Raw genomic sequence first — 26,817 nt, 5'->3', positions numbered from 1 at the left:
CTAGACTACTACAACATCTTTTTTTACTAGCCCCGACTCCTTCATATATGTTGTATATATCACTTTCTGTGATCATAACATCCCTTTCTTTTAAAAAATGTGGTTGAATAACTCCCTAACACCTACAGCAGCAATTCAGAAATGTTTGTGCACATAAATATCAGATGAGAAGGTTGTTTCAAAACAATGAAAATTCCCAGGCTTCACTGCATAAATTCGTATATAGTAGGTCTGGGCTGGGACAGGAAACTGCATTTTTATCAAGCACCACAGTTGATTCTGATGCTGGTGCTTCACAGAACATCCTCTGAGAAATGCCAGGCTCCTAGGAGAAAACCTGAGCCCCTTAGTTGAACAGTTCTGGTCCATTCACAATTTAGCTATTCTGTATTTTTCCATCTTTATCTCTTAAAACTTCTCTACGTGAATCTTCCATTCTAGCTAAACTAGCTGATGCTTACCTCAACACATCTGGTCACCTATTTTTCTCCTTTCCCTCTCTCCATGAGGCCTGCCCATCCCTCTTCTTGTTGAGTTTGAAATTCCTCCTGCCCACTTCAGCATCTTTTATGTAGTTTTCACTGGTTACCCAGTTTGTGTTGATTTCTCCACTCCTTTGAACTTAACAAAAGTATTTTTCTCTGCAATTTTCTTTGACAAGTGATTACATACTACCTCATATCTTTTCTTTGTTCTTGAAATATTTTTCTTTTATTTTAAAATCATTTGACTTGTCATAGTTTTGTCTTATTTTCTCCCAGTAAGACTTAAAACTCTTAGGAAAGGATGTTTATCTTAGCCTGCTTCGTAGTACCACCTGAGTCATCAAGTATAGAACACTGGTGGTTTTGATTTGAAATTCCCGTACTGTAATTTGTGGGCTTTCTGATGGTCCTTATTTTGACTCCTCACGTTGATTAGCGTTCTTTTGAGTGTAAGCAACATATGACCTAATACAGCTTAATCAAAAAGTGGAATTTATTGGCTCACACAACTGAGTAGCACAGGGATAAATGTGATCCCAGGAGAGGGGCTTTATCTAGGACTCAGATGAAATGGCCAGGGCCCCAGTTTCGCTCTTCATTTCTCTGCTCCATTTCTTCAGTTTTTAGACAGGCTCTTCCTTCATATCTCAAGATATGAGCTAACAGCTGCCAGAGCTGTATGGTCCCTCATTTATAAACATCAGGAAAGAAAAAGTTCTCGATTCCCAACGGTTTAAGCTGAAGTCTTTGAATTGGGCCTCTTTGGCCCTGGTTGTTCTGCTTTGAGTCATGTGATCATTGTTGAACCATCCTCTCTGGTCACGGTGGGATAAAGGAATTGACTATAAGTCATTCAGTTTACTCCAGGACTCCAAGTAGGTCATTCCCACCCAGACTGTTCACCTGGGAACTTGGATGGGCCTAGAAGCAACCAACCAAAGTCCATTGACTTCCTCCTTGCTTGACTATGGTGGGCAGGTTTGTGGTTGTTATTGTTGCTCAAAGTTACTGATCTGGGGATTTGTCTCTTCCATTTTACTTCAGCCTTACTTCTCAGTGCCTGAAGAACAAGTGATTTAAAAAATGGATTCAGACTTTGTGTAATTGTTTAATATTATAGTTAGTTTTCTCTAGAAAACTAGTCAGAATATAAGGGAATAAAGTAGATTAGTAGCATCTGTATATCCATTCAGAACTTTGTTAATGATCTGTGTACTTTTTTTCATCTTCCTTAGGTTCAAAACTGGTCAAATCAATGGCGATTTGCTGATATACCACGTCTTACTTACTTTAAAGCCATATTATGCAAAGCCATATGAAATTGTAGTGGACCTTACCCATACTGGGCCTAGCAATCGCTTTAAAACAGACTTTCTCTCCAAGTGGTTTGTTGTTTTTCCTGGCTTTGCTTATGATAATGTCTCTGCAGTCTATATCTATAACTGTAACTCCTGGGTCAGGGAATACACCAAGTATCACGAGCGGCTGCTGACTGGCCTCAAAGGCAGCAAAAGACTCATTTTCATAGACTGTCCTGGGAAACTGGCCGAGCACATTGAGCATGAACAACAGAAACTACCTGCTGCCACCTTGGCTTTAGAAGAGGACCTGAAGGTATTCCACAATGCTCTCAAGCTAGCTCACAAAGACACCAAGGTTTCTATTAAAGTAAGTTTCACTCCCTGTTAGGTAAGTGATTCATTGCCTTTCTTGACTAACCTGACTATATACTGGACTCCCCAGGGTCCCGGTAGTAATGTATCAAACGTAAAGTCCAGATGGAGGAAAACCAAGCTTTCTGTATCTTCATGGAGGTCCTGCAGAAAACTGGAGAGGTGTACCCTTAATAATATTCCAGGTTGGACTGGAGGCAGGAGAGTGTTGTAGAATGGGCAGTTTGCTGTGTATGCGTCTTACAGTAGGAATATGTGAACAGTGGAAAATTACCTATTGAGAGTTCTTCTGATTATTACATGCTTTTTGCAGAGTAAGGAAGGTGAACCTTCAAGATAAAACCTGTAATTATCCATAGGATTCTTGACCTTTTAAAAAATAACTTTTTTCTGCTGTTTTCAGTCACTTTTGACAGCATTTATGACAATAATTATTGAGCCTATTTGAATACATAATGGTGGTAACTCTTCTTTAAATGGTTAACATGGTATTTTGTTTGGTTGGTTTTCGAAACCTCTCAGAATTCTACGTAATGAAATTTAATTCTTTTCCGCTCTACCCTCTTGCTACCATTTTTCAGGTTGGTTCTACTGCTGTTCAAGTAACCTCAGCAGAGCGAACAAAAGTCCTGGGGCAGTCAGTCTTTCTAAATGATATCTATTATGCTTCGGAAATTGAAGAGATCTGCCTAGTGGATGAGAACCAGTTCACCTTAACTATTGCAAACCAGGGCACACCACTGACCTTCATGCACCAAGAGTGTGAAGCCATTGTTCAGTCTATCATTCACATCCGGACACGTTGGGAGCTGTCACAGCCCGACTCCATCCCCCAGCACACCAAGATTCGCCCAAAAGATGTCCCTGGGACACTGCTCAATATCGCGTTACTTAATTTAGGCAGTTCAGACCCTAGTTTACGGTAGGTTTATAAAAAACTCATTTCAATCTTATTCAAGGTTTGTTGGTTTTAAAATGAGACCAATTAATAAACTTTTAAAGCAGCTTCTACCTTAATACTGTAAATTGGCAGGTATTCTATATTGGTTAACCAGTATGACCTCATCCAGTTCGCATGAACTGTGGAATTGTGAATAGGGTGATTCACACTAAACCAATGTATGTTCTTTCAACTTGCAGCTGAAACATACAGCATAGCAGTTTTGGTGGGGGTTTTTCTGTTCGTTTGGTTTTTTTTAAAAAAAAAGTCTTTTTTTTTCCCTAAAAGTCTATTTCTAAATTAAGTTTCTCCTTTTCTGAGTTCTCTAAATTTTTCCCATGTTCAAAAGTACATCACTATTAAGTTTCCTCGCAGTCAAATTAGATTATCATTGTTTGAAAAGGAGGGCTTATAACTTTAGCATTTTAACTGAAAGAAAAAAAAAAAAAGAAAAGAAAAGGAGGGCTTAATGTTCAGTAACTCAGTAACGTAGCATAGTTTCCACCTGTGTAACTTCAACAAAATTCTTGAAAGAAAACTTAAGACAAATACAGATGTCAGATGAGCAGAGTATAATTGGTTCTGGTTAGGCTTAGTAATCAAAACATGAATGAGGAAAGGGCAGGGCCTGTGGAGTCAGTAGATTAGGTTTAAATCTAGATCTGCTTCTCTGTATGACTTTGGGCAAGGTACTGAAGTTCTCTGAGCTCTAGTTGCCTCATTTTTAAAATAAAGGTAACGTTGCCTTCCTCATAAACCTACAAAAGTTTAATAAATGTGTGGTGGTATAGTATAGCATCTAGCAGATAGTTCGTGCTTAGCAAATATTATTTCCTCCCAACTTGCACCCACCCTTTCCTCTCTCTGCCATCGTCTCTTTGCACCACTTCCCTCTTCTGCCCCTCTCTTTTTCATGTTAAGATAATTTTTTGTTCCAGGTACCTTGGGACTGTCAAGTTTTTACAGATATAAATTCTTAGCTTCAGAAAATCTTCCCTTGGGTATAATATAACCCAGGTTTATAAATGGGCTTTTTAGAATTCCAAATTCTCCCTTATTTGAGAGGAAAAAAAAAATCAGCAAGATTTCTTTACCTGGATGGGCCTCATGGGGTTCATGAACTCCCACAAAATATACACAAAACTTCATGTATGCTTAGCTTTCATTATCTCAGAGGAGTCTGTGACACCTACTCCCAGTTTGAGGAATCCCAGTTCTTTGTAGCTGTTGAAATATACAGAGTGAAGGTCACTGTCAAAATAGTATCACTCAGAATTCCTAGGAGTTTGCAAAAGATAAACTTAGAAACAATAATATTAATATTTCCATTTTAGGAAAATGGAACTATAAGTCTGTCTTGAATTTCTAATTCAAAATTCCTTATAGAAGAATGCTAGCAAACTTCCAAAAATTATTAGCTTGAATGAACCTCTATTCTCTTGTGAAATTAAGCGAGCTGACAGCTTCTGCTTTTTGCTGAAGCATGTTGTCGCAGAGAAAAAGCCTTGAGGCACACTTATAAATTCAGTGGCTTTTTCCCCCCATATGGTTGTTGCATAAATATATTAGCATGATGAAAGTTCAGAGGTAAGGAAAACCTGAAGTTTACTGAGCAAACCATTTCTTTTGTGGATAGGGGAGAAAAATCAATCTAAAAATTGAGTTTTTTGAGCTGTTTCCTAAGTTGTTTAAGTGTATATTTAGACATTTATAAGGGAGCTTTTAGTTCTCATGGAACCTGGATATATATTATGGTTTGGGTTTTGTTTTTTTTTTTTAATTTAGTGCTTATGTATAATAGTAGGAATTCATAAAAGAAAAAAATAGCAGGGGGGACTTAATTATATTTAAAAAATGTTTGACCTCTAGTTTGTATTATAACTTGTAGGACGCCTAGAAAGAAATTCAGTAGATGCTGATGAAAGATTTTAACAATCTAATTTGATGAGGGCCATCTTATTTCTCATTATCCCAGTTTTAACTGGATCTAGTGGGAGCGGGAGCCACAATTTGAGTTTTGGCCTCACTGAAAATATGATATGCCTTATTCTGACTTTCTTTATATTGATCCATCTTAAGACCATAAAATTCTCATATCTTATATCCCAATGAAATGTCTTTTAGAAAGGCCTTATATTCGCTGTCTCGGGAGCCTCACAGTTCTCTTCTGGTTATGTGAAGATTTCCCTTTTAAAAAAATCCCTAAATGATAAAGGGGTATTTTGGGTTTACCATAGAATCACAAAATCTTATCTCTAATTGATCATAAAATTTAAAAATAGTTGATCTATGCTTGGTAATAGAATCGTAAGTTGTATGTTATGAAAAAATTTTGGAATTATAAGAATAAGTTTTAAAACAACTTAATTTGTGTTTTCTCCTAGGTCAGCTGCCTATAATCTTCTGTGTGCCTTAACTTGTACCTTTAATTTAAAAATCGAGGGCCAGTTACTAGAGACATCAGGTTTATGTATCCCAGCCAACAACACCCTATTTATTGTCTCTATTAGCAAGACACTGGCAGCCAATGAGCCACACCTCACCTTAGAATTTTTGGAAGAGTGTATTTCTGGATTTAGCAAATCTAGTAAGTAATGATAATTTTCTTTGATACTAACAATGATTCTAAGAAGATTCAGAGACAACCGTTTCATTTCAGAATTTGCCAGTGAAATCTTTAGTATAGTTCCACTTCTTTACTTCTGTTTTTTCATCTGACTGAAGAAACTTCATGGTAGACCACATTGAGAAATCCACCAAAATTCTGGCAATACAAGCAAGGTGGCAAGATTTTGATACCATCTATGTCTCTGGGCAACTTACAAAGCATTTTTCGTACTATTTCAGTTTAATTAGCTTTAGTATTTCTCTTCTTAGCAGGTTATTCCCAATGAGTAAAGTATCCACTTCCTTGATTTTAGGGAAGTAGCCATTTCCTCTTTTCTTCAGGTTGACTTTGAACTGTGATTTTATTGTTCATGTACACTTCATGGAGAATGCAGTGGCACAAAATACAGAGTCCAGAGTCAACTCCTGACTTGGCTTTGATAAGTGTCATAAATTTAACATCTACTCTTTATGTCTGTCTGTCTTCAGATCCTATAGTAGTATAAATGTTATTCTTCTCCCAGCTTATTTCCTGACATTTTCTTTTTTTAAATTTATCAATGTCATGAATAATATTTTATAGTTTTTTTAAAATTATTTATTTATTTATTTTTGGCTACGTGGGTCTTCGTTGCTGCATGCAGGCTTTCTCTAGTTGCAGCGAGCAGGGACTACTCTTCGTTGTAGTCCATGGGCTTCTCGCTGTGGTGGCTTGTCTTGTTACAGAGCACAGGCTCTAGACACGTGGGCTTCAGTAGTTGTGGCACGCGAGCTAGGTAGTCGTGGCCCACAGGCTCTAGAGTGCAGGCTCAGTAGTTGTGGCACAAGGGCTTAGTTGCTCCGCAGCATGTGGGATCTTCCCGGACCAGGGCTCAAACACGTGTCTCCTGCATTCAGGCGGATTCTTAACCACTGCGCTACCAGGGAAGTCCCTCCTGACGTTTTCTTCCCTTCCCTTTCTCTCTCCATAATACATAAAACTTTTTTTTATGCATTCAAACACATTTTTTGATTTTTCTGTATTAAGTAATTGAAAGCTTTGAAAATTCCGTGAGACCAGATCACTATATATTTTTACAGTAAAGAGATGTAAGAATATAACCCTAAAAAGAAAATCTGTAGGACTGACAAAACAAGAAAAGTATAAAGCCTTATTGAAACATATTAATATGAAAAAAAAGATTTGAGTGAATGGACACAGGTATTGTGTTCCTGGATGAACAGTTCTTCCCAGATTATTACAATATCAATGTAATTCCTTTAAAGTATCTATGAGATTTGAGGATTAAGAATGAGGTAGAGGGCTTCCCTGGTGGCGCAGTGGTTGAGAGTCCGCCTGCCAATGCAGGGGACACAGGTTCATGCCCCGGTCCGGGAAGATCCCACATGCCGCGGAGCGGCTGGGCCCGTGAGCCATGGCCACTGAGACTGCGCGTCCGGAGCCTGTGCTCCGCAACGGGAGAGGCCACAACACTGAGAGGCCTCCATACCGCAAAAAAAAAAAAAAGAATGAGGTAGAACTTTAAATGATTGTACATTTCACTAGAAAGTACAATAGCTAAGAAAATATTGAAAGGAAAGAAAACTGAGAGGGGCTTGAATTAACAAATATGTTAACACGTAACAACAGTGCAATAATTTAAACGGGTGTTCAAAAATCAGCAGTCACATCACTTTAAGAGAAACAGATTGATAAAGAAGTATCACAAACCAACAGAAGAAAGAGTAAATCATTTAAGAAATGAGGCTGGGAAATGAGTTAAGTTGGATCTTCATCTTAATGCCAAACCACAAGATGCCAAAGTAAGTTCTAACTATCAACATATTTAAGAGTTGAGCGGAAATTTGCACAAGCCTCTTAGATAGCCTCATCCACCAGAGGGCAGACAGCAGAAGCAAGAAGAACTACAGTCCTGCAGCCTGTAGAACAAAAACCACATTCACAGAAAGACAGACAAGATGAAAAGGCAGAGGGCTATGTACCAGATGAAGGAACAAGATAAAATCCCAGAAAAACAACTAAATGAAGTGGAGATAGGCAACCTTCCAGAAAAAGAATTCAGAATAATGATAGTGAAGATGATCCAGGACCTCGGAAAAAGAATGGAGGCAAAGATCGAGCAGATGCAAGAAATATTTAACAAAGACCTAGAAGAATTAAAGAACAAATAAACAGAAATGAACAATACAATAACTGAAATAAAAAATACACTAGAAGGAATCAATAGCAGAATAACTGAGGCAGAAGAACGGATAAGTGACCTGGAAGACAGAATGGTGGAATTCACTGCTGTGGAACAGAATAAAGAAAAAAGAATGAAAAGAAATGAAGATAGTCTAAGAGACCTCTGGGACAACATTAAACACAACAACATTCACATTATAGGGGTCCCAGAAAGAGAAGAGAGAGAGAAAGGACCTGAGAAAATATTTGAAGAGATTATAGTCGAAAACTTCCCTAGCATGGGAAAGGAAATAGCCACCCAGGTTCAGGAAGCGCAGAGAGCCCCATACAGGATAAACCCAAGGAGAAACACGCTGAGACACATAGTAATCAAATTGGCAAAAATTAAAAACAAAAATTATTGAAAGCAGCAAGGGAAAAATGACAAATAACATACAAGGGAACTCCCATAAGGTTAACAGCTGATTTCTCAGCAGAAAGTCTACAAGCCACAGGGAGTGGCATGACATATTTAAAGTGATGAAAGGGAAGAATCTATAACCAAGATTACTCTACATGGCAAGGATCTCATTCAGCTTCAATGGAGAAATCAAAAGCTTTACAGACAAGCAAAAGCTAAGAGAATTCAGCACCACCAAACCAGCACCACCAAACAACAAATGCTAAAGGAACTTCTCTAAGTGGGAAACATGAGAAGAAATGAACCTACAAAAACAAACCCAAAACAATTAAGAAAATGGTCATAGGAACATACGTGTCGATAATTACCTTAAACGTGAATGAATTAAATGCTCCAACCAAAAGACAGGCTTGCTGAATGGATAAAAAAACAAGACCCATATATATGCTGTCTACAAGAGACCCACTTCAGACCTAGGGACACATACAGACTGAAAGTGAGGGGATGGAAAAAGATATTCCATGCAAATGGAAATCAAAAGAAAGCTGGAGTAGCAATACTCATATCAGACAAAATAGACTTTAAAATGAAGAATGTTACAAGAGACAAGGAAGGACACTACATAATGATCAAGGGATCAATCCAGGAAGAAGATATGGCAATTATAAATATATATGCCCCCAACATCGGAGCACCTCAATACATAAGGCAACTGCTAACAGCTTTTATAAAAGAGGAAATCGACAGTAATACAGTAATAGTGGGGGACTTTAACACCTCCCTTAAACCAATCGACAGATCATCCAAAATGAAAATAAATAAGGAAACAGAAGCTTTAAATGACACAATAGACCAGATAGATTTAATTGATATTTATAGAACATTCCATCCAAAAACAGCAGATTACACTTTCTTCTCAAGTGCGCATGGAACATTCTCCAGGATAGATCACATCTTGGGTCACAAATCAAGCCTCAGTAAATTTAAGAAAACTGAAATCATATCAAGCATCTTTTCTGACCACAATGACATGAGATTAGAAATCAGTTACAGGGAAAAGAACGTAAACACAAACATGGAGGCTAAACAATATGTTACTACATAACCAAGAGATCACTGAAGAAATCAAAGAGGAAATCAAAAGATACTTAGGGACAAATGACAATGAAAACATGACAATCCAAAACCTATGGGATGCAGCAAAAGCAGTTCTAAGAGGGAAGTTTATAGCAATACAAGCCTACCTCAAGAAACAAGAAAAATCTCAAATAAACAATCTAACCCTACACCTAAAGGAACTAGAGAAAGAAGAACAAACAAAACCCAAAGTTAGCAGAAGGAAAGAAATCATAAAGATCAGAGCAGTAATAAGTGTAATAGAAACAAAGAAAACAATAGCAAATATCAATAAAACTAAAAGCTGGTTCTTTGAGAAGATAAACAAAATTGATAAACCATTATCCAGACTCATCAAGAAAAGGAGGGAGAGGACTCAAATCAATAAAATTAGAAATAAAGGAGAAGTTACAACAGACACTCCAGAAATACAAAGCATCCTAAGAGACTACTACAAGCAACTCTATGCCAATAAAGTGGACAACCTGGAAGAAATGGACAAATTCTTAGAAAGGTATAACCTTCCAAGACTGAACCAGGAGGAAATAATGAACAGGTCAGTCACAAATAATGAAATTGAAACTGTGATTAAAAATCTTCCAACAAACAAAAGTCCAGGACCGGATGGCTTCACAGGTGAATTCTATCAAACATTTAGAGAGAGCTAACACTCTTCCTTCTCAGACTCTTACAAAAAATTGCAGAGGAAGGAACACTCTCAAATTCATTCTATGAGGCCATCATCACTGTGATACCAAAACCAGAAAAAGATACCACAAAAAAAGAAAATTACAGACCAATATCACTGATGAATATAGATGCAAAAATCCTCAGCAAAATAGTAGCAAACAGAATCCAACAACACATTAAAAGGATCATACACCATGATCAAGTGGGATTTATCCCAGGGATGCAAGGATTCGTCAGTATACGCAAATCAATCAATGTGATACACCATATTAACAAATTGAAGAATAAAAACTATGTGATCATCTCAATAGATGCAGAAAAAGCTTTCAACAAAATTCAACGCCCATTTATGATAAAAACTCTCCAGAATGTGGGCATAGAGGGAACCCACCTCAACATAATAAAGGCCATATACGACAAACCCACAGCAAACATCATTGTCAGTGGTGAAAAACTGAAAACATTTCTTCTAAGCTTGGGAACAAGACAATGTTGACCACTCTCACCACTATTATTCAGCATAATTTTGGAAGTCCTAGCCATGGCAATCAGAGAAGAAGAAGAAATAAAAGGAATACAGATTGGAAAAGAAGAAGTAAAACTGTCACTGCGGACGGCATGATACTATACATAGAGAATCCTAAAGATGCCACCAGAAAACTACTAGAGCTAATCAATGAATTTGGTAAAGTTGGAGGATACAAAATTAATGCACAGAAATCTCTTGCATTCCTATACACTAATGATGAAAAATCTGAAAGAGAAATTAAGGAAACACTCCCATTTACCACTGCAACAAAAAGAATAAAATACCTAGGAATAAACCTTCCTAGGGAGACAAAAGACCTGTATGCAGAAAACTATAAGGTACTGATGAAAGAAATTAAAGATGATACAAACATATGGAGAGATATACCATGTTCTTGGATTGGAAGAATCAACATTGTGAACATGACTATACTACACAAAGCAATCTACAGATTCAATCCCTATCAAATTACCAGTGATATCTTTTACAGAACTAGAACAAAAAATCTTAAAATTTGTATGGAGACACAAAAGACCCCGAATAGCCAAAGCAGTCTTGAGGGAAAAAAATGGAGCTGGAGGAATCAGACTCCCTGACTTCAGACTGTACTACAAAGCTACAGTAATCAAGACAATATGGTACTGGCACAAAGACAGAAATATAGATCAATGGAACAGGATAGAAAGCCCAGAGATAAACCCACGCACCTATGGTCAACTAATCTATGACAAAGGAGGTAAGGATATACAATGGAGAAAAGACAGTCTCTTCAGTAAGTGGTGCTGGGAAAACTGGACAGCTACATGTAAAAGAATGAAATTAGAACACTCCCTAACATGATACACAAAAACTCAAAATGGATTAGAGACTTAAATGTTAAGACCAGACACTATAAAACTCTTAGAGGAAAACTTAGGAAGAGCACTCGTTGACCTAAATCACAGCAAGATCTTTTTTGATCCACCTCCTAGAATAATGGAAATAAAAACAAAAATAAACAAATGAGATCTAATGAAACTTAAAACCTTGTACAAAACAAAGGAAACTACAAACAAGATGAAATGACAACCCACAGAACGGGAGAAAATATTTGCAAACAAATCAACGGACAAAGGATTAATCTCCAAAATATATAAACAGCTCATGCAGCTCAGTATTAAAAAAACAACCAACCCAATCCAAAAATGGGCAGAAGACCTAAACAGACATTTCTCCAAAGAAGACATACAGATGGCCAAGAAGCACATGAAAAGCTGCTCAACATCACTAATTATTAGAGAAATGCAAATCAAAACTACAGTGAAGTATCACGTCACACCGGTTAGAATGGGCATCATCAGAAAATCTACAAACAACAAATGCTGGAGAGGGTGTGGAGAAAAGGAAACCCTCTTGCACTGTTGGTGGGAATGTAAATTGATACAGCCACTATGGAGAACAGTATGGAGGTTCCTTAAAAAAGTAAAAATAGAATTACTATATGACCCAGCAATCCCACTACTGGACATATACCCAGAGAAAAGCATAATTCAAAAAGACACATGCACCCCAGTGTTCATTGCAGCCACATTTACAATAGCCAGGTCATGGAAGCAACCTAAATGCCCATCGACAGATGAATGGATAAAGAAGATGTGGTACATATATACAATGGAATATTACTCGGCCATAAAAAGGAACAAAATTGGGTCGTTTTTAGAGACGTGGTTGGACCTAGAGACTGTTATACAGAGTGAAGTAAGTCAGAAAGAGAAAAACAAATATTGTATATTAATGCAAATATGTGGAACCTAGAAAAATGGTACAGATGAACTGGTTTGCAGGGCAGAAATTGAGACACAGATGTAGAGAACAAACGTATGGACACCAAGGGGGGAAAGCGGTGGGGGGAGGGTGGGTGGTGGTGTGATGAATTGGGAGATTGGGATTGATATATGTACACTAATGTGTATAAAATGGATAACTAATAAGAACCTGCTGTATAAAAAAATAAAATTCAAAAAAAAGAATATAAAAACTGGGACCATTTAAAAAAGAAAAGGAAGAATAATATCTAGTTGCTTTGTGAGTAAGGACTTACGAAGCAAAAAACTACAGATGGAAACAAAGGAAATGGTGAACAGTTTTTACCATGTAAAACTTCAAAATCTCTAATTAAAAAAAAAAGTAAAGGGTAGATTAAAAAAAAAACTTAAGTATGCTTGCAACAGATATGAGAAAAGCATAATATCTTTATCATGAAAAATTCTTACAGATTAATAAGAAAAATGGATCAACAGTAACATGCTGGTCGTACTAAGAAAGAATATGTTTTTAAGAGTTCACTAATAAATTCAAAGAAGTTCAAACTGAAAGAATAGTAAGATAATATATTCAACTATCAAATTGGCAAAGATATTTTTTTAAAAATTCAGTGTCGATGTCTTTGGAATTGTGAACAGGTCAGCTTTTCTAGAAAGCAGTTTTGACATGGATATCAATAACCTTATGGATGTTTATAGCTTTTGGAATCATAATTCCACTTTTTAGAATTTATCCTAAGGAATTAATATTCATATGTTTATCATAGCATTATTTTTTATTTAGGTTTTTTTAATTCAGGTATATCTTATCAATAAAGTGCCCAAATTTTAAATGAACAGCTTGATTAAGTTTTACATGTGCATACACCACAAAACCATCTCCCAGGTCAAGATACAGGACATTTCCAGCATCCGGAAGGCTCCTCTCAGTCAGTACCTGTCCTCACCAAGAGTAACCAGTATTATGACCTCTGTTGCCATAGATTTATTTTGAACTTCACATAACATTATTTATAATAGCAAAAAATTGAAACAGTCTAAAAGTAGATAATGAAGAACTGACTACTTTGTTGGATCTCCATATGATGAAATAATATGAAGCCATTAAAAACGTTTTTGGTGTGGAATTTCAGTTTGGGAAGATGAAAAACTTCTGGAGATGGATGGTGGCGATGGTTGCACAACACTGTGAATGTACTTAATGCCACTGAACTGTAAACCTTAAAATGGCAGATTTTATGTTATGTATATTTTAACATAATTAAAAAATGTTTTGGGTGCTCTAGGTGAAGTTATATAGAGGAATTTTTGCATTATTTTTGTATCTTTTTGTAAGTCTGAAGTTATTTCAAAATAAAAAGTTATAAAATGTCTTCGGAGAATTTTTAATGTTGAGTAAATCTCAGTATAATACATAGTGAAAAAAATATTCAGATCATACTACATATATAGCATAACCCTAAATTTTTGTGGAGGAGTTGGGATGGGTTATGTGTGTGTATACACACACGTGAATATACATTATCTTTGCATAGATTTGAAAGCCTATGGAGAGATCAAGTGATACACCAATATATTGATATCAGTTTCATTATTGTGGTGATACTTTCCTTTTACCAAACTTCCTGTGATTACCCACATATTCCTTTTACAATTAGAATAAAGCAAGAAAAATTTTAACTAGAAGTTATTGAAAGGGAGAAAAATAAGGACTTCCCTGGTGGTGTAGTGGTTAAGAATCCACCTGCCAATGCATGGGACACTGGTTCGAGCCCTGATCTGGGAAGATCCCAAATGCCGCGGAGCAGCTAAGCCTGTGCGCCACAACTACTGAGCCCACGTGCCACAGCTACTGAGGCCCGTGCGCCTAGAGCCCGTGCTCCACAACAAGAGAAGCCACCGCAATGAGAAGCCCACGCACCGCAACCAAGAGTAGCCCCTGCTCGCCACAACCAGAGAAAAGCCCGCGCACAGCAACGAAGACCCAACACAGCCCAAAAAAATAAAATAAATTTATTTTTTTTTAAATGGAAGAAAAATAAAACTTTTCAAAGATTGGCTTAATGACTTTGAAGATTACTTTCTTTAAGGGTTGCTCTCTTTCTTCATCTCTATCTTCAGTCATATATTTGCCAAGTCTCTTTTCTCCAGGTCTGATTCTAGGTAATGGTCTTTATCTTTTACCGTTTTTCCCCCAATCTTTTATTTTAAAATAATTGTTGATGTAATTTTCATGGACCATCTGTGCTAATAGTGTATTTTTTTCCCCAGGTATTGAATTGAAACACCTTTGTTTGGAATACATGACTCCGTGGCTGTCAAATCTAGTACGTTTTTGTAAGCACAATGATGATGCCAAAAGACAAAGAGTTACTGCGATTCTTGATAAGCTGATAACAATGACTATAAACGAGAAACAGATGTATCCATCTATTCAAGCAAAAATATGGGGGAGCCTTGGGCAGGTATTGAGTTTGCTCAAATATTTATCTAGTACCTCCTTGGTGGAGATATTTATCTGATACCCACGTTGTACAAAGCACTAAGCTAGGGATATAGCTGTATAAAAGACAGTCCCCTCTTTCAGAAAGCATGCAGACACCCACCTAATTCTTGATCTGCTTCAGAATTGTTCAAGTCTAATGCATGTCTCAGAGCCAGAGAAACACTAGTTATTTTAGCACTCTCCTCCATGGCATAATTACAGTCATCCCACAGAATTCTCAGTGTGTAGAAGCCACAGGTGCTGAGGGCCAACTGTACTATGCCATTTTTTATGTAAGGGACTTGAGCATCCCGGGAATTTGGTATCTGCAGGGAGTCCTGGAACTAGTCTCCAAGGATACCAAGGGATGGCCGCATGTAGAATTTAACTGTAAAAATCTGATGTTGTTTTTAATAAATAGTGCATTAGAGTGGATTCTAGTACCCTATATACCATAGGTGTCAGTAAATGTTTGCTAATGATGTTATTTGGGCCACCTGCTCTCACTTATAGTACCAGCATAAGAATGCCAATATTAAAATAGTATAATGTAACTATTTTTTATCTGACAAGATTTATGCTACCATTTCTTCAAGATAATCATTGAAGGAGGCGATACCCTTACTCAATGCTGTGAATCCTCCAAATAATTTTAAATGACCTTGGAGCCATTTTTGTAGCTCTACAAAACATCTCAGTACTTGATGTCATTCCTGTATTTTAAAATAATTGTACTTTATACTGCTCGTACATACTGTCTTAGAAGAGAACAGAGGTGCTTTAAGAGTGAGTGAAAATGGGACTTCCCTGGTGGCGCAGTGGTTAAGAATCCGCCTGCCAATGCAGGGGACACGGGTTTGATCCCTGGTCTGGGAAGATCCCACATGCCGTGGAGCAGCTAAGCCTGTGCACCACAACTACTGAGCCTGCGCACCTAGATGCCGTGCTCCGCAACAAGAGAAGCCACCGCAATGAGAAGCCCGCACACTGCAACGAAGAGTGGCCCCCACTCACCGCAACTAGAGAAAGCCTGCCCGTGCGCAGCAGCGAAGACCCAACACAGCCAAATTAATTAATTAAATAAAATAGTAAAAAAAAAAAAAAAGAGTGAAAATAATATATGTAGAGGTTTTAAATTTTTGAATGCCAGTCTCTGAAGGAATTGAGGGAATATTCTCATCCTTTCCTGGATATTTTATGATAAATTATATTTATTGACAGGTCTCTAAATAAAGCCTAGTATTTTGGAGGCCTCAGGTAACATAGAATTTTCATGTCGATTGGGCTACTCCTTGAACTATTTTTAAGTTAAAAATTAAGTTGGCAGAATGGCTAAAACATAAGTTATCTTTTCCTCTTCCACTAGATTACAGACCTCCTTGATGTTGTCCTAGACAGTTTCATCAAAACCAGTGCAACGGGTGGCTTGGGATCAATAAAAGCTGAGGTGATGGCAGATACTGCTGTAGCTTTGGCTTCTGGAAATGTGAAATTGGTTTCAAGCAAGGTAATCCCTTTTCCTTTGCCTTCTGGGCTATGGCTTGATGTGTCTATTTTTATTATCAGGAGGTCTTTTGTTTTATAACGAGTCATTTTAAACTGAAATTTTTTGTGATAAAACTTTTTAACTCCCATGTTTTTTAAAATTCTGCTTCTTTACAGGTTATTGGAAGGATGTGCAAAATAATTGACAAGACATGCTTATCTCCAACTCCTACTTTAGAGCAACATCTTATGTGGGACGATATTGCTATTCTAGCCCGCTACATGCTGATGCTGTCCTTCAACAATTCCCTGGATGTGGCAGCTCATCTCCCCTACCTCTTCCACGTCGTTACTTTCTTAGTAGCCACAGGGCCACTCTCCCTTAGAGCTTCCACACATGGATTGGTCATTAATATCATTCACTCTCTGTGTACTTGTTCTCAGCTTCATTTTAGTGGTAAGTTCCAGGAAAGCCATTTGTGTTTCACCAGTTCCTTTCTCCATTTTACACCACTTGACTGGCATAGATTACCTTATTATTTATTACGGTACCTTAATACCAAGCTGCTTAATCAAGCCTATGTTAATGATACGAAATATAATCAAATCAAAAAGAAAAAGAATGAATTACTTGCATTCCATCTCAAGCCATGGCGAAGATATTCTGTGCACGTTTGTCATGTAGACTCTAGTAGTTATCACATAAGCTAAAGGCTCAGCACTGGTTGACAGTGTTGCTTTACTAGCACAAATTTGTACATAAAGGGAGTTAAGTAATGAGCATTACGCTCACGCATCCAGAGGGTTGGTTTAGGGCGCATTGTTATGTAATTTTGATATGATATTCAAATTATCTAAATTCAAAATGAAACATGGCACTTTAGAATTAAAAAAATAGTATCTTTAAAGTCTTTACTTGTTCCTTTTTTCTTTTACAGAAGAGACCAAGCAAGTTTTGAGACTCAGTTTGACAGAGTTCTCATTACCCAAATTTTACCTGCTGTTTGGCATTAGCAAAGTCAAGTCAGCTGCTGTCATTGCCTTCCGCTCCAGCTACCGGGACAGGTCATTCTCTCCTGGCTCCTATGAGAGGGAGACTTTTGCTTTGACATCCTTGGAAACAGTCACAGAAGCTTTGTTGGAGATCATGGAGGTATAGAAGGCAAAATGATAAGAAACTAAGCTCATTTTTAAAAATCCAGTGGTACTGTATAGAAGAAATACTGGTTTATTCTGCTGTTTTGCACTTAATGCTTAAATAAAAACACTCCCATGGAATGTGTTTATTGGTAATATATATGTCACTTGTTTAGTGCCATTATAATAAACATTTTTTAATGTTTCTATAAACATTTATATACGTAAATATATTCAGAGTATCTTTTTTTTAGGCATGTATGAGAGATATTCCAACATGCAAGTGGCTGGACCAGTGGACAGAACTAGCTCAAAGGTATGTCCCAAATAAATTTAAGTTGCAAAAGTACGTGTACTGTTGAAACGATAGATACTATTGCATAATCAATATTTTAATTAATTATTTAATATATATAAACACAGAGGTTTTCATAAGCTCTTTGGATCTTTAAATTGCAGATTTGCGTTCCAGTATAATCCATCCCTGCAACCTAGAGCCCTTGTTGTCTTCGGCTGTATCAGCAAACGGGTGTCTCATGGGCAGATAAAGCAGATTATCCGGATCCTCAGCAAGGTACCTCCTCCTCTCCTCCCAGCTATTGCTTGCTCCCAAGTTGTAAAGTATATCTTGAATTTTTCTAAGGGACATTTAAATTTGAATTTCATAAAATATCTTGTATGTTGCTTATTGAATCTTTAAAAAATGGGTTTTGATTACTTTTTTATTGTAATTCTTTGAAGTGAAGAAACCTCTCTCTAGAGAACATATCTTAAAAAGAAAATTAAGTATTTCTTTTGGTAGAAGATACTCTTAACATTCCATTATAAGCATTTAACTAGATGGTAAGACTAGCCTTATATAAAATTATATAATTTGTAATTACCTATAATAATGCCTGATTTCTTATATTAGAATATAATATAGAAATATTTTAAAATAAGAACCCAAATGTGCTTTGAGCTAGCTACCAAAATCACCATAGCGCTGGAAATAATTCTCACACTTATTAAATAAGGAATTGTTCCTGAAATAATTCTGAGATTCAGTTTAGGAGTTAATGTTTTATTTCAATGAAAGTAAAATAAAGAATTGTGTTTCCCTAAAAGGCACTTGAGAGTTGCTTAAAAGGACCTGATACTTACAACAGTCAAGTTCTGATAGAAGCTACAGTAATAGCACTAACCAAGTTACAACCACTTCTTAATAAGGTAATTACTGTGTAGAAAATGAGTGCATTCATTTTGGGTATCAGTGTTAAATGTTATTTTCTTTCAGAATTCAGAAAATAAGATGGATTGAGAAGTTACAAAGAAAGAGATATAGTTAAAGTAGAACTTCCTGCCTTAAGATTTAGTTGTTTGAAGTATTTACGTTAGAGGAAGAATAAGTATGGGCAGTACGTTCTCAAATGCTTGTGTGTTGTCTCATCAGTGCTAAAGGACAGATGGGTATATATTCTTAATTCTTTTATCCAGTAAGTAATAATTGGGCATCTGCTATGTGCCAAGTACTGTTTTAGGTACTAGAGATATATAACTGAACAAAGCCAATAAAATGATCTGCCTTCGTGGAACTTTCATTCTAGGGTGAATGTGGAAGTTGAGGAGTGGCTAGATAATAAACAAAGTAATTAAAATGCATGATATATTAATTGGTGACCATTATCGTGAAGAAATGTAAAGCTGGGTAAAGTATACCTGATAATCAAAAGTTTGGGTGCTAAATGAAGGTACTGTTTAAAAGGAGTAAGATGATACTAGCCACTGTTTTAGGGTGGTCTGAGATCATCTCAGCTTTGTGACCTCAAGCAGATCATTTAACATCTGGACATCATGTTTCCACATTGATAAAATGAGTAAAATGGACTAGATGATGGCGTAGTATTATCTTCCAACTCTGAAGTTGTATTCTGTGAATTGAGTACAAAGATATGCCAGATTTCAGAGAGATTACTGAGAAATAAATACTTGTATATTCCTGGTATTGAGTCATATGTTCTACAAACATTCTAATCCCAACGTATACAAAATGGTTCTCTCGTCTTCACTGTGAGGATGAAGGTCATTCTGGCGGTCGTGTGCACAGTGGATTGGAGCAGGGAGAAACTGGAGGCAGAAAGAATCTGCATTTAGAATAAAGAAGGTTGGCATGGCACAGTGTTATTAGCAATAAACAGGCACAAAAGGGACTACTTTGGAAGCATCAACAAAACTTGGTGACCAGGTTTTAGAATCCAAGAATACGGAGCGATCAAAGGAGATGCCAGGGTTCTCAGCCTGGTAACAGTGTCTTTAGTTACACACGTGGAATAGAGGAAGAACTTACTGATATATTTACCTTATCCAGAAGAGAAAACATGCATAATTTGTGGGATAACATGATCTGTTTTGTACTGCAGTGTGTTTTGATGAGGCTGCTTGTGGTTCATCTTGCTAACCTGTAGTGCGTCTCCCTTGCCAGGACTCCCCTCTGCATAAAGCCCTCTTTTGGGTAGCTGTGGCCGTGCTGCAGCTCGATGAAGTCAACTTGTATTCAGCGGGCACCGCACTTCTGGAACAAAACCTGCACACCTTAGACAGTCTCCGGATATTCAATGACAAGGTGAATAAGCTTCCACTTGGTATTCCTAAATGCCAAGCACATTAGAGCTCCTCCCTCTTTTCTTGTTGTTATCTTTTAAAATCAGAAGAGGTCCATAACTTAAATATGAATTTCTGTAATGCAACTTATTATGAGTATAGTTCCTTACCAGCTCATAAAAACTGCTTGAACTTCGCATGTTTTTAATATAAAAATAGCAGAAAACAGTATTTGCCCAATATTAGTAAACAGAATAGGTATAAAAATAGTAATAATAATAGCTACCATGCTAGGCCCTATGCTGTCCAATGCACTGTACACTCAGTTGTAATTTCATAACCCAAAGGTAAAGGTTAGCCTTCCCCACCCCCATTTCACTTCACAAAGAAATAATCTGAAAATTAGCTTACTTTTATTGAATTATGGTACTTAATGGAAAATAGGTATAATTAGAAGCAGATAAGGAATTTGGAGAGTCTAAAGGAAGCTTTTGGATACTTAATTGTACTAGTTTTTTGTTTGCTTAATCCCACTTTAAAACATACCATCACCACCCCTCTTAACATTTATCAGCCTTGACTGAGGTTGGATTTTGGTTCACAGAGGATAGTGGAAGGAATATAACAGTAAGAAATTGTATTCCTTTTGTCTTTGGAGAAAAAAAATGGGACGAGTCTAGGAGAAAAGAGAGGAATTTTAAGATAGATGTGTGTATATAACAAGAGATTTGCTTGAAGTTAAATTAACAGAGCTTGTGGGTAGAAAGAAACAGAACCAGAGCATGGTTTTAAGTGTGAAGGTACCTCATCTAAAAATTATTTGTTCAGTCTTATGTAGACCCAGAACAGCTGGGGCTCTGGGAAGTATGGAAACAAAATTATAGAGGTAGAAGCTACCTTGAAGTTTATCAGTCAGACCTCCATTTTACAAGATAGAAAAGAACAAAGAAGTCAAGTAACTTGTTCGTGTTTGTACATCTGATGTGGGACTAGAACCTCTCTTTCCTAATCCCCATTGCCGTTTTCTGGGGTGGTCTTGGGACAGTGGTGGTCAGAGAGATAGCTAGCTATTGGCCATTTCTGTGAATATAAGAATAGTCGTAAGTGAAGTGTTTGTCTAGGAATATCTGCCTTGGCATTTTCATTGCCAGAATAGCCCATTAGCAGAAGCTAATATTGCCTCCAGTGCCCCAGGATACTAGGAATCAGAGATAATAAAGCCTGTTAAAAGTCAGCAGAATGAACGATGAATAAGGTCTGAGAATCTGTTGTATAACCTGGTGACTGTAGTTGATAACACTGTAGTGTATAATTGAAATTTGCTAAGAGAATAGAACTTAAATGTTCTCACCAAAAAGGGGGATGGGATATGAATATGTGAGGTGATGGATGTGTTTATTAATGCGGGGAATCCTTTCACAACGTGTATGTGAAAGGATATATATTCATCGTTCAAATCATCACATTGCACACTTTAAATATCTTACAATTTTATTTGTCAGTTATACCTCAATAAAGCTGAAAATATATATATAAATTGAACATATAGTTGGTTAATACTTTATGTAATATTTATGATATTCTGCAATTTGCTTTTTTATTTAACAACATAAAGTGAACATCTTTCTAAGCATGTATATATGCACACACACATAAATGTGTGTATATATATACATTTGTGTGTGTGTGTATAATTCTTTCTCATGGCTGCAGAGTATTTTACAGTATGCATGAAGCACAGTTTATTCAACCATTTGCCCATTAATGAACATTTGATTTGTTTGTCATCTTTTCTATTATAAAAAATACTCGAAACATCTCTCTACACTTATTTTATAGACTCATGCTTTTCTTTCTTTGAGATAGAAATCTAGACAGACCTGAACATGACCCTAAATACCTTCAGTTTTTGCTTTAAAAAAATCTCTGTGCATAAGGAAATCACAGGGCTTCTTTTTTTAAAAATGCAAATTCCCGGTCCTTATCACCTCTCATGATTCTGAGATGGAACCCAGTACTTTCCACCTTTAAACAAGCATCATCAGTGACTTTAAAGCAGGTATTCCTGGTACCACACTTTAGGAAACATTGACGTATGTGCACTGCCATATGTAAAACCGATAGCTGGTGGAAACCTGCTGTATAGTGCAGGGACCTCAGCTCCGTGCTCTGTTTCAACATAGATGGGTGGGATGGGGGTGGGGGTGGGGAGGTCCAAGAGGGAGGGGATATATGTATACATATAGCTGATTCACTTCCTTGTACAGCAGAAACTAAAACACTGTAAAGCAACTATACCCCAATTTTAAAAAAATCTTAATTTAGAGGTCAAGTTACACAGTATTTTTGAGTTTCAACTTCCTTGTTTTCCCACACTAGAATGTCACATCCACCAGGGCGAGTAGTTTTTGTCTGTTTAGTTCACTGACGTACTTGCAGAGCCTAGAACCATGCCTGGCACATCAAAACATATAATGAGTATTTGATAAGTAAAAGAATGAATGAATGAATCTGTCAATCTGTAAAGTAGAGCTAATACCTATTACATAGAATTGCTTTAAGGTTTCAATACAATAATGTATCTAACACTTGTATACAGCAGGCGCTCAGTAAATATGAACTCTCTTCACTCTGTTGAATTTCCAGTCATCATAGTACACGAAGTGCCAGCTACAGTTCAGTGCATCGTCTTATTGAAAATAACAATAATTTTAGTTTTTAAAAAGTCACCAGGATATAAATTGACAGTCACTTACTTTGCATTGTAAATCAAAGCTGTTTTATCTTCCATCACCTTATTATTTGTATGCTTAACTATCTTGCACGAATTTATTTGCAGTACCTTAAATGTTCTGTGGTTTTCTGTAGTCACCTGAAAATAATTTCTCTCAACCTGAAAGGAGTATTTACCTTGTCACAGCTGTTGAACACAAACAAAAACCAATAAGTGATCCCTCCTGTGTGGATCCCGTCAACCATCTCATGATTATTTTTTAATAGAGTCCAGAGGAAGTATTCATGGCAATCCGGAATCCTCTGGAATGGCACTGCAAACAAATGGATCATTTTGTTGGACTCAATTTCAACTCTAACTTTAACTTCGCACTGGTTGGACACCTCTTAAAAGGTAGAGAGGCCTTATGTCAGAATATTTTTATGAAATGGTGTTGAGAAGCCAGAAGTAACTGAAATGATTGAGTGCTTGAAATAATTTGGCCCATGTGTCTCACTTTAAATGCAAGTGTATGTCTTACTGAGTTATGTTTTGTTCAGTATATATTTCAATAGAGCCTAATTTCCACATCACATATCAAATTTCCTTTAAAAAGCAAAGGAGTTGATTCTTATAAAATTTCTAAGTACTTTCTAATAGCTGTTTTATCAGTTAATGCTACTTATTGATAAGTATCTTTTTGATTATCAAAATAAGATAGACTGCAAAGCAATAAATGTTATTTGAGTAACTCATGTTAGAAAATGTTATGTTAGAGATTTGACCACAGATTTTCTTAACTTGTTACTAATTTACTGTTGATCAGTCCGATTATCACATACCATAGACCCTCACCCTTCTGGTGCCCCATCCTCCCACCTCCGCATTTCTGTACTGCTTACAGCAGCGACCTCCAGCTCTTCCTCAGAGCCAGCTTGTTCACTCCCTCACCTGACTTTACTCCCTACTGGTGACTTCGCTGAGTGTTAGTTTTGGTTTATCAATGTGGGGCAGTCATGGCCCAAGACTGCAGTTAACAAGAACAGCAAATGGGGTGAGTCAGAAGCAAAAACAGTGTAAAGTATGGCCTGGGATAAGGAGCCGGCATGAGTTGCTGGCTTTAGATTTGGCCAAAATTAGAGACTCAAACTAGAGCTTGAATCTGCAGTTTTGTATCAATTTAAATGATTGTTAAGCTTGAGGGATCATAGAGGTTCCCCCAGTTTTTCAGCAAATATATATATATACACCTACCATTGTGAATGTATACATTTGATTTCACCACCTTATGAAATTTCTGCAAAAAATATTGACAGTTTTAATCTCCAAAGTGAATAGGCATTGCTCAAAAGATATTACATTTACTACAGGATACCAAGAAGATGGATTGCAACTAGGCTGATAAAATGCTTGTTTATTTTGTATTTCTAAAAGAATACCAAATAATTTCAATGTACAAATCCCCTATTTTAAATGGAGTAGCATTAGTGATTAAAAGTTGTCCAGAGATCAAGCTTGCCCTCTAATCAACCGGATTCTTTGGGCTCTGAGAGCTTAAACTCCCTATATCATAAGGCTTTTTTCTTTAATTAAAAAAAAAATTTAAGGGCTTCCCTGGTGGCGCAGTGGTTGAGAGTCCGCCTGCCGATGCAGGGGACACAGGTTCGTGCCCCGGTCCGGGAGGATCCCACATGCCGCAGAGCGGCTGGGCCCGTGAGCCATGGCCGCTGAGCCTGCGCGTCCGGAGCCTGTGCTCCGCAACGGGAGAGGCCGCGACAGTGAGAGGCCCGCGTACCGCAAAAAAAAAAAAAAAAAAATTTAAGTGATAGAACCCTATTTTCAAAGCATATCTTAAGGCAAACTATACTAAATAGGTTTTTAAAAATTCCTTGTGCTGCTTTAGGGAATAGAAGATCTGAAAACACCATCATCTTCTAATTTTCCTCTCCCTGAGGTACCTTTGAGTTCCAGGGAACATTATTCTATTCTATACATTTTTGGTGCTTAATCCTGTATGTAATTAATTAACTATTAACATATGTGTATATTTTACCTTCCCAAATGGCTATTCCCCTTACATACTTCCTTTCCTTGCAAAGTTGCTAGTCACAGAATAAGAATTCAACAGGTACTTGTTGAAAGAATGAATTAACTTCTTGTTTGTTTGTTTTTTTTTGTAGGATACAGGCATCCTTCACCTGCCATTGTTGCAAGAACAGTCAGAATTTTGCATACACTACTAACTCTGGTTAATAAACATAGAAATTGTGACAAATTTGAGGTGAATACACAGAGCGTGGCTTACTTGGCAGGTAAAAACACAAAGTAGACACAATTAATCTTACCACAGTTATATCTAAGGACCATGAAAAAGGTACAGACACCTCTGGGTCCTTCCGCTGGTTGCTTGGCAGGGTAAAGAGCTCACAGTTCAGTCCTGTGGTGTTGGTCAAAATTTGGAAAGTTTTGCCAAAACATTTTTCCTTATAAAAGAATTCGCATTAATATGTGAAATGTGTTCCCTTAGTCATCTTTGGTTCAAGACACCACGTGGCTCCCTGTTGTCTGTCATAAAATCTAAAAGCCTCAGCCTAGCATCCTGGGCCCTTAAGCAGCCCTCCTGATTCTGTCCTCTTTCTCTAATTTCATAGGCCTCATTTTTTATTACCTCTCCAAATGGATGGGCTATTTTAAGCTAATCTACTTGCTGTCTCCTCGAAGTGCCTTTATGCTTCTTTAATATTCATTTCTGATGCCCTTTGTTTTACCTAGACTGTCTGCCCATCCCCACCATTCCATTATACCATCCCTATCTGCTCTTACCTGATTTGTGATTCTCCTCTCAGCAACACTTAGCACTTATGTATAACACAGTTCTTGAACATCGTTGTTTGTTGGAAAGTGCTGATTCCCAGTTTAGCAGACTTCAGTGTGTGGCAACTTTTTTGTTTGAATTATTTGACCTTGGGCAAATCAGTTAACATTTCAGAGTATTTTTCTTTATCTAAGAAATGGACCTTATAGTCCTGCCCTGCCTACATTTTGTGTTTGTTGAGGTCCAGTGTTTATTAAAGCACTTGACTAATATAAGGTGCTATTTGACTCTCTTTGTAAGTTTCATGTTTACATGCAGTCTTCCAAAACAGACTGTAAACGCTTTAACATAAACAAGTCTGTCCTAAGTGTTTTATATCCTTAAACTTCATACTCTCATGTTTAATAGCTATTATTCTCTTCAGGAGGTTGCAAGAAGTATAACCTAATGTAAGTCACACTTGTGATTTATTAAATTTTAAAATCTTCCTTCTTTTTCCTTTTAGCTTTACTTACAGTGTCTGAGGAGGTTCGAAGTCGCTGTAGCCTAAAACATAGAAAGTCTCTTCTTCTTACTGATATTTCAATGGAAAATATTCCTATGGATACATATCCCATTCATCACGGTGACCCTAGCTATAGGTAAATGGACTTCTTCTCCCACAATTACATAATTACAATCAGGTTTCAGTATTCCATGCCAATGGAGGCAAGCAGGCAGAGTAATCCAGAAGGTAGTATAGGAGGGACTCTAAAGATAACCTAGGAAGAGTGTGTAAATCAAAACGCATTTTATAAATGTACACTATTTTATGTGTGTTAGTTGAAGGAAAGTTCTTCTAATCTAATTGTGCTAATTAGTTAACATTGGTTTGCCTCTTTTTAAGCACAAATCAGTTGAATAATGAAAAGAGATGATCTTGAAAGTATCAGATTCCTAGGAAAAGGCCTAGGAAAACCTAATGTGAAATATAAGCAACATTACATGCTTAATGATAGAAAACTAAGCTATACAGATTTGTAAAAAGATACACATGCCAACATATTTATTGTATTTACTCATATCACACTAAAGTTACTAAAAAGTTTTCTGTAGTACAGATTTAGATGTTAAGATAATCAAATTATATCCTGTTGTATGTTGCTTTGAGTGGTATATTTTTCACTAAAACATAG

At 36.9% G+C, this 26,817-nt stretch overlaps 1 protein-coding gene across 6 annotated transcripts in view; it reads left to right on the top strand.

Moving 5' to 3' along the window:
- Positions 1-26,817, top strand: part of NF1 (neurofibromin 1) — a 247,084-nt gene that overhangs the window by 197,085 nt on the left and 23,182 nt on the right. For 5 of the 6 annotated variants that reach the window (XM_082860520.1, XM_082860521.1, XM_082860522.1 and 2 more), the window contains 14 exons: positions 1,721-2,153; positions 2,740-3,080; positions 5,483-5,685; positions 14,699-14,892; positions 16,279-16,419; positions 16,575-16,854; positions 17,336-17,550; positions 17,789-17,850; positions 17,994-18,108; positions 18,642-18,743; positions 19,996-20,136; positions 23,115-23,241; positions 25,008-25,139; positions 26,148-26,283. In XM_082860520.1, coding sequence (XP_082716646.1) covers positions 1,721-2,153; positions 2,740-3,080; positions 5,483-5,685; positions 14,699-14,892; positions 16,279-16,419; positions 16,575-16,854; positions 17,336-17,550; positions 17,789-17,850; positions 17,994-18,108; positions 18,642-18,743; positions 19,996-20,136; positions 23,115-23,241; positions 25,008-25,139; positions 26,148-26,283 — 2,622 coding nt within the window. The other variant, XM_082860524.1, reaches the window with a different exon arrangement.

This window comes from Leucopleurus acutus, assembly GCF_964270905.1.
Source record: "Leucopleurus acutus genome assembly, chromosome: 19".
Classification (NCBI taxonomy): Eukaryota; Metazoa; Chordata; class Mammalia; order Artiodactyla; family Delphinidae; genus Leucopleurus; species Leucopleurus acutus.
This window is presented reverse-complemented; position numbering and strand designations above follow the sequence as displayed.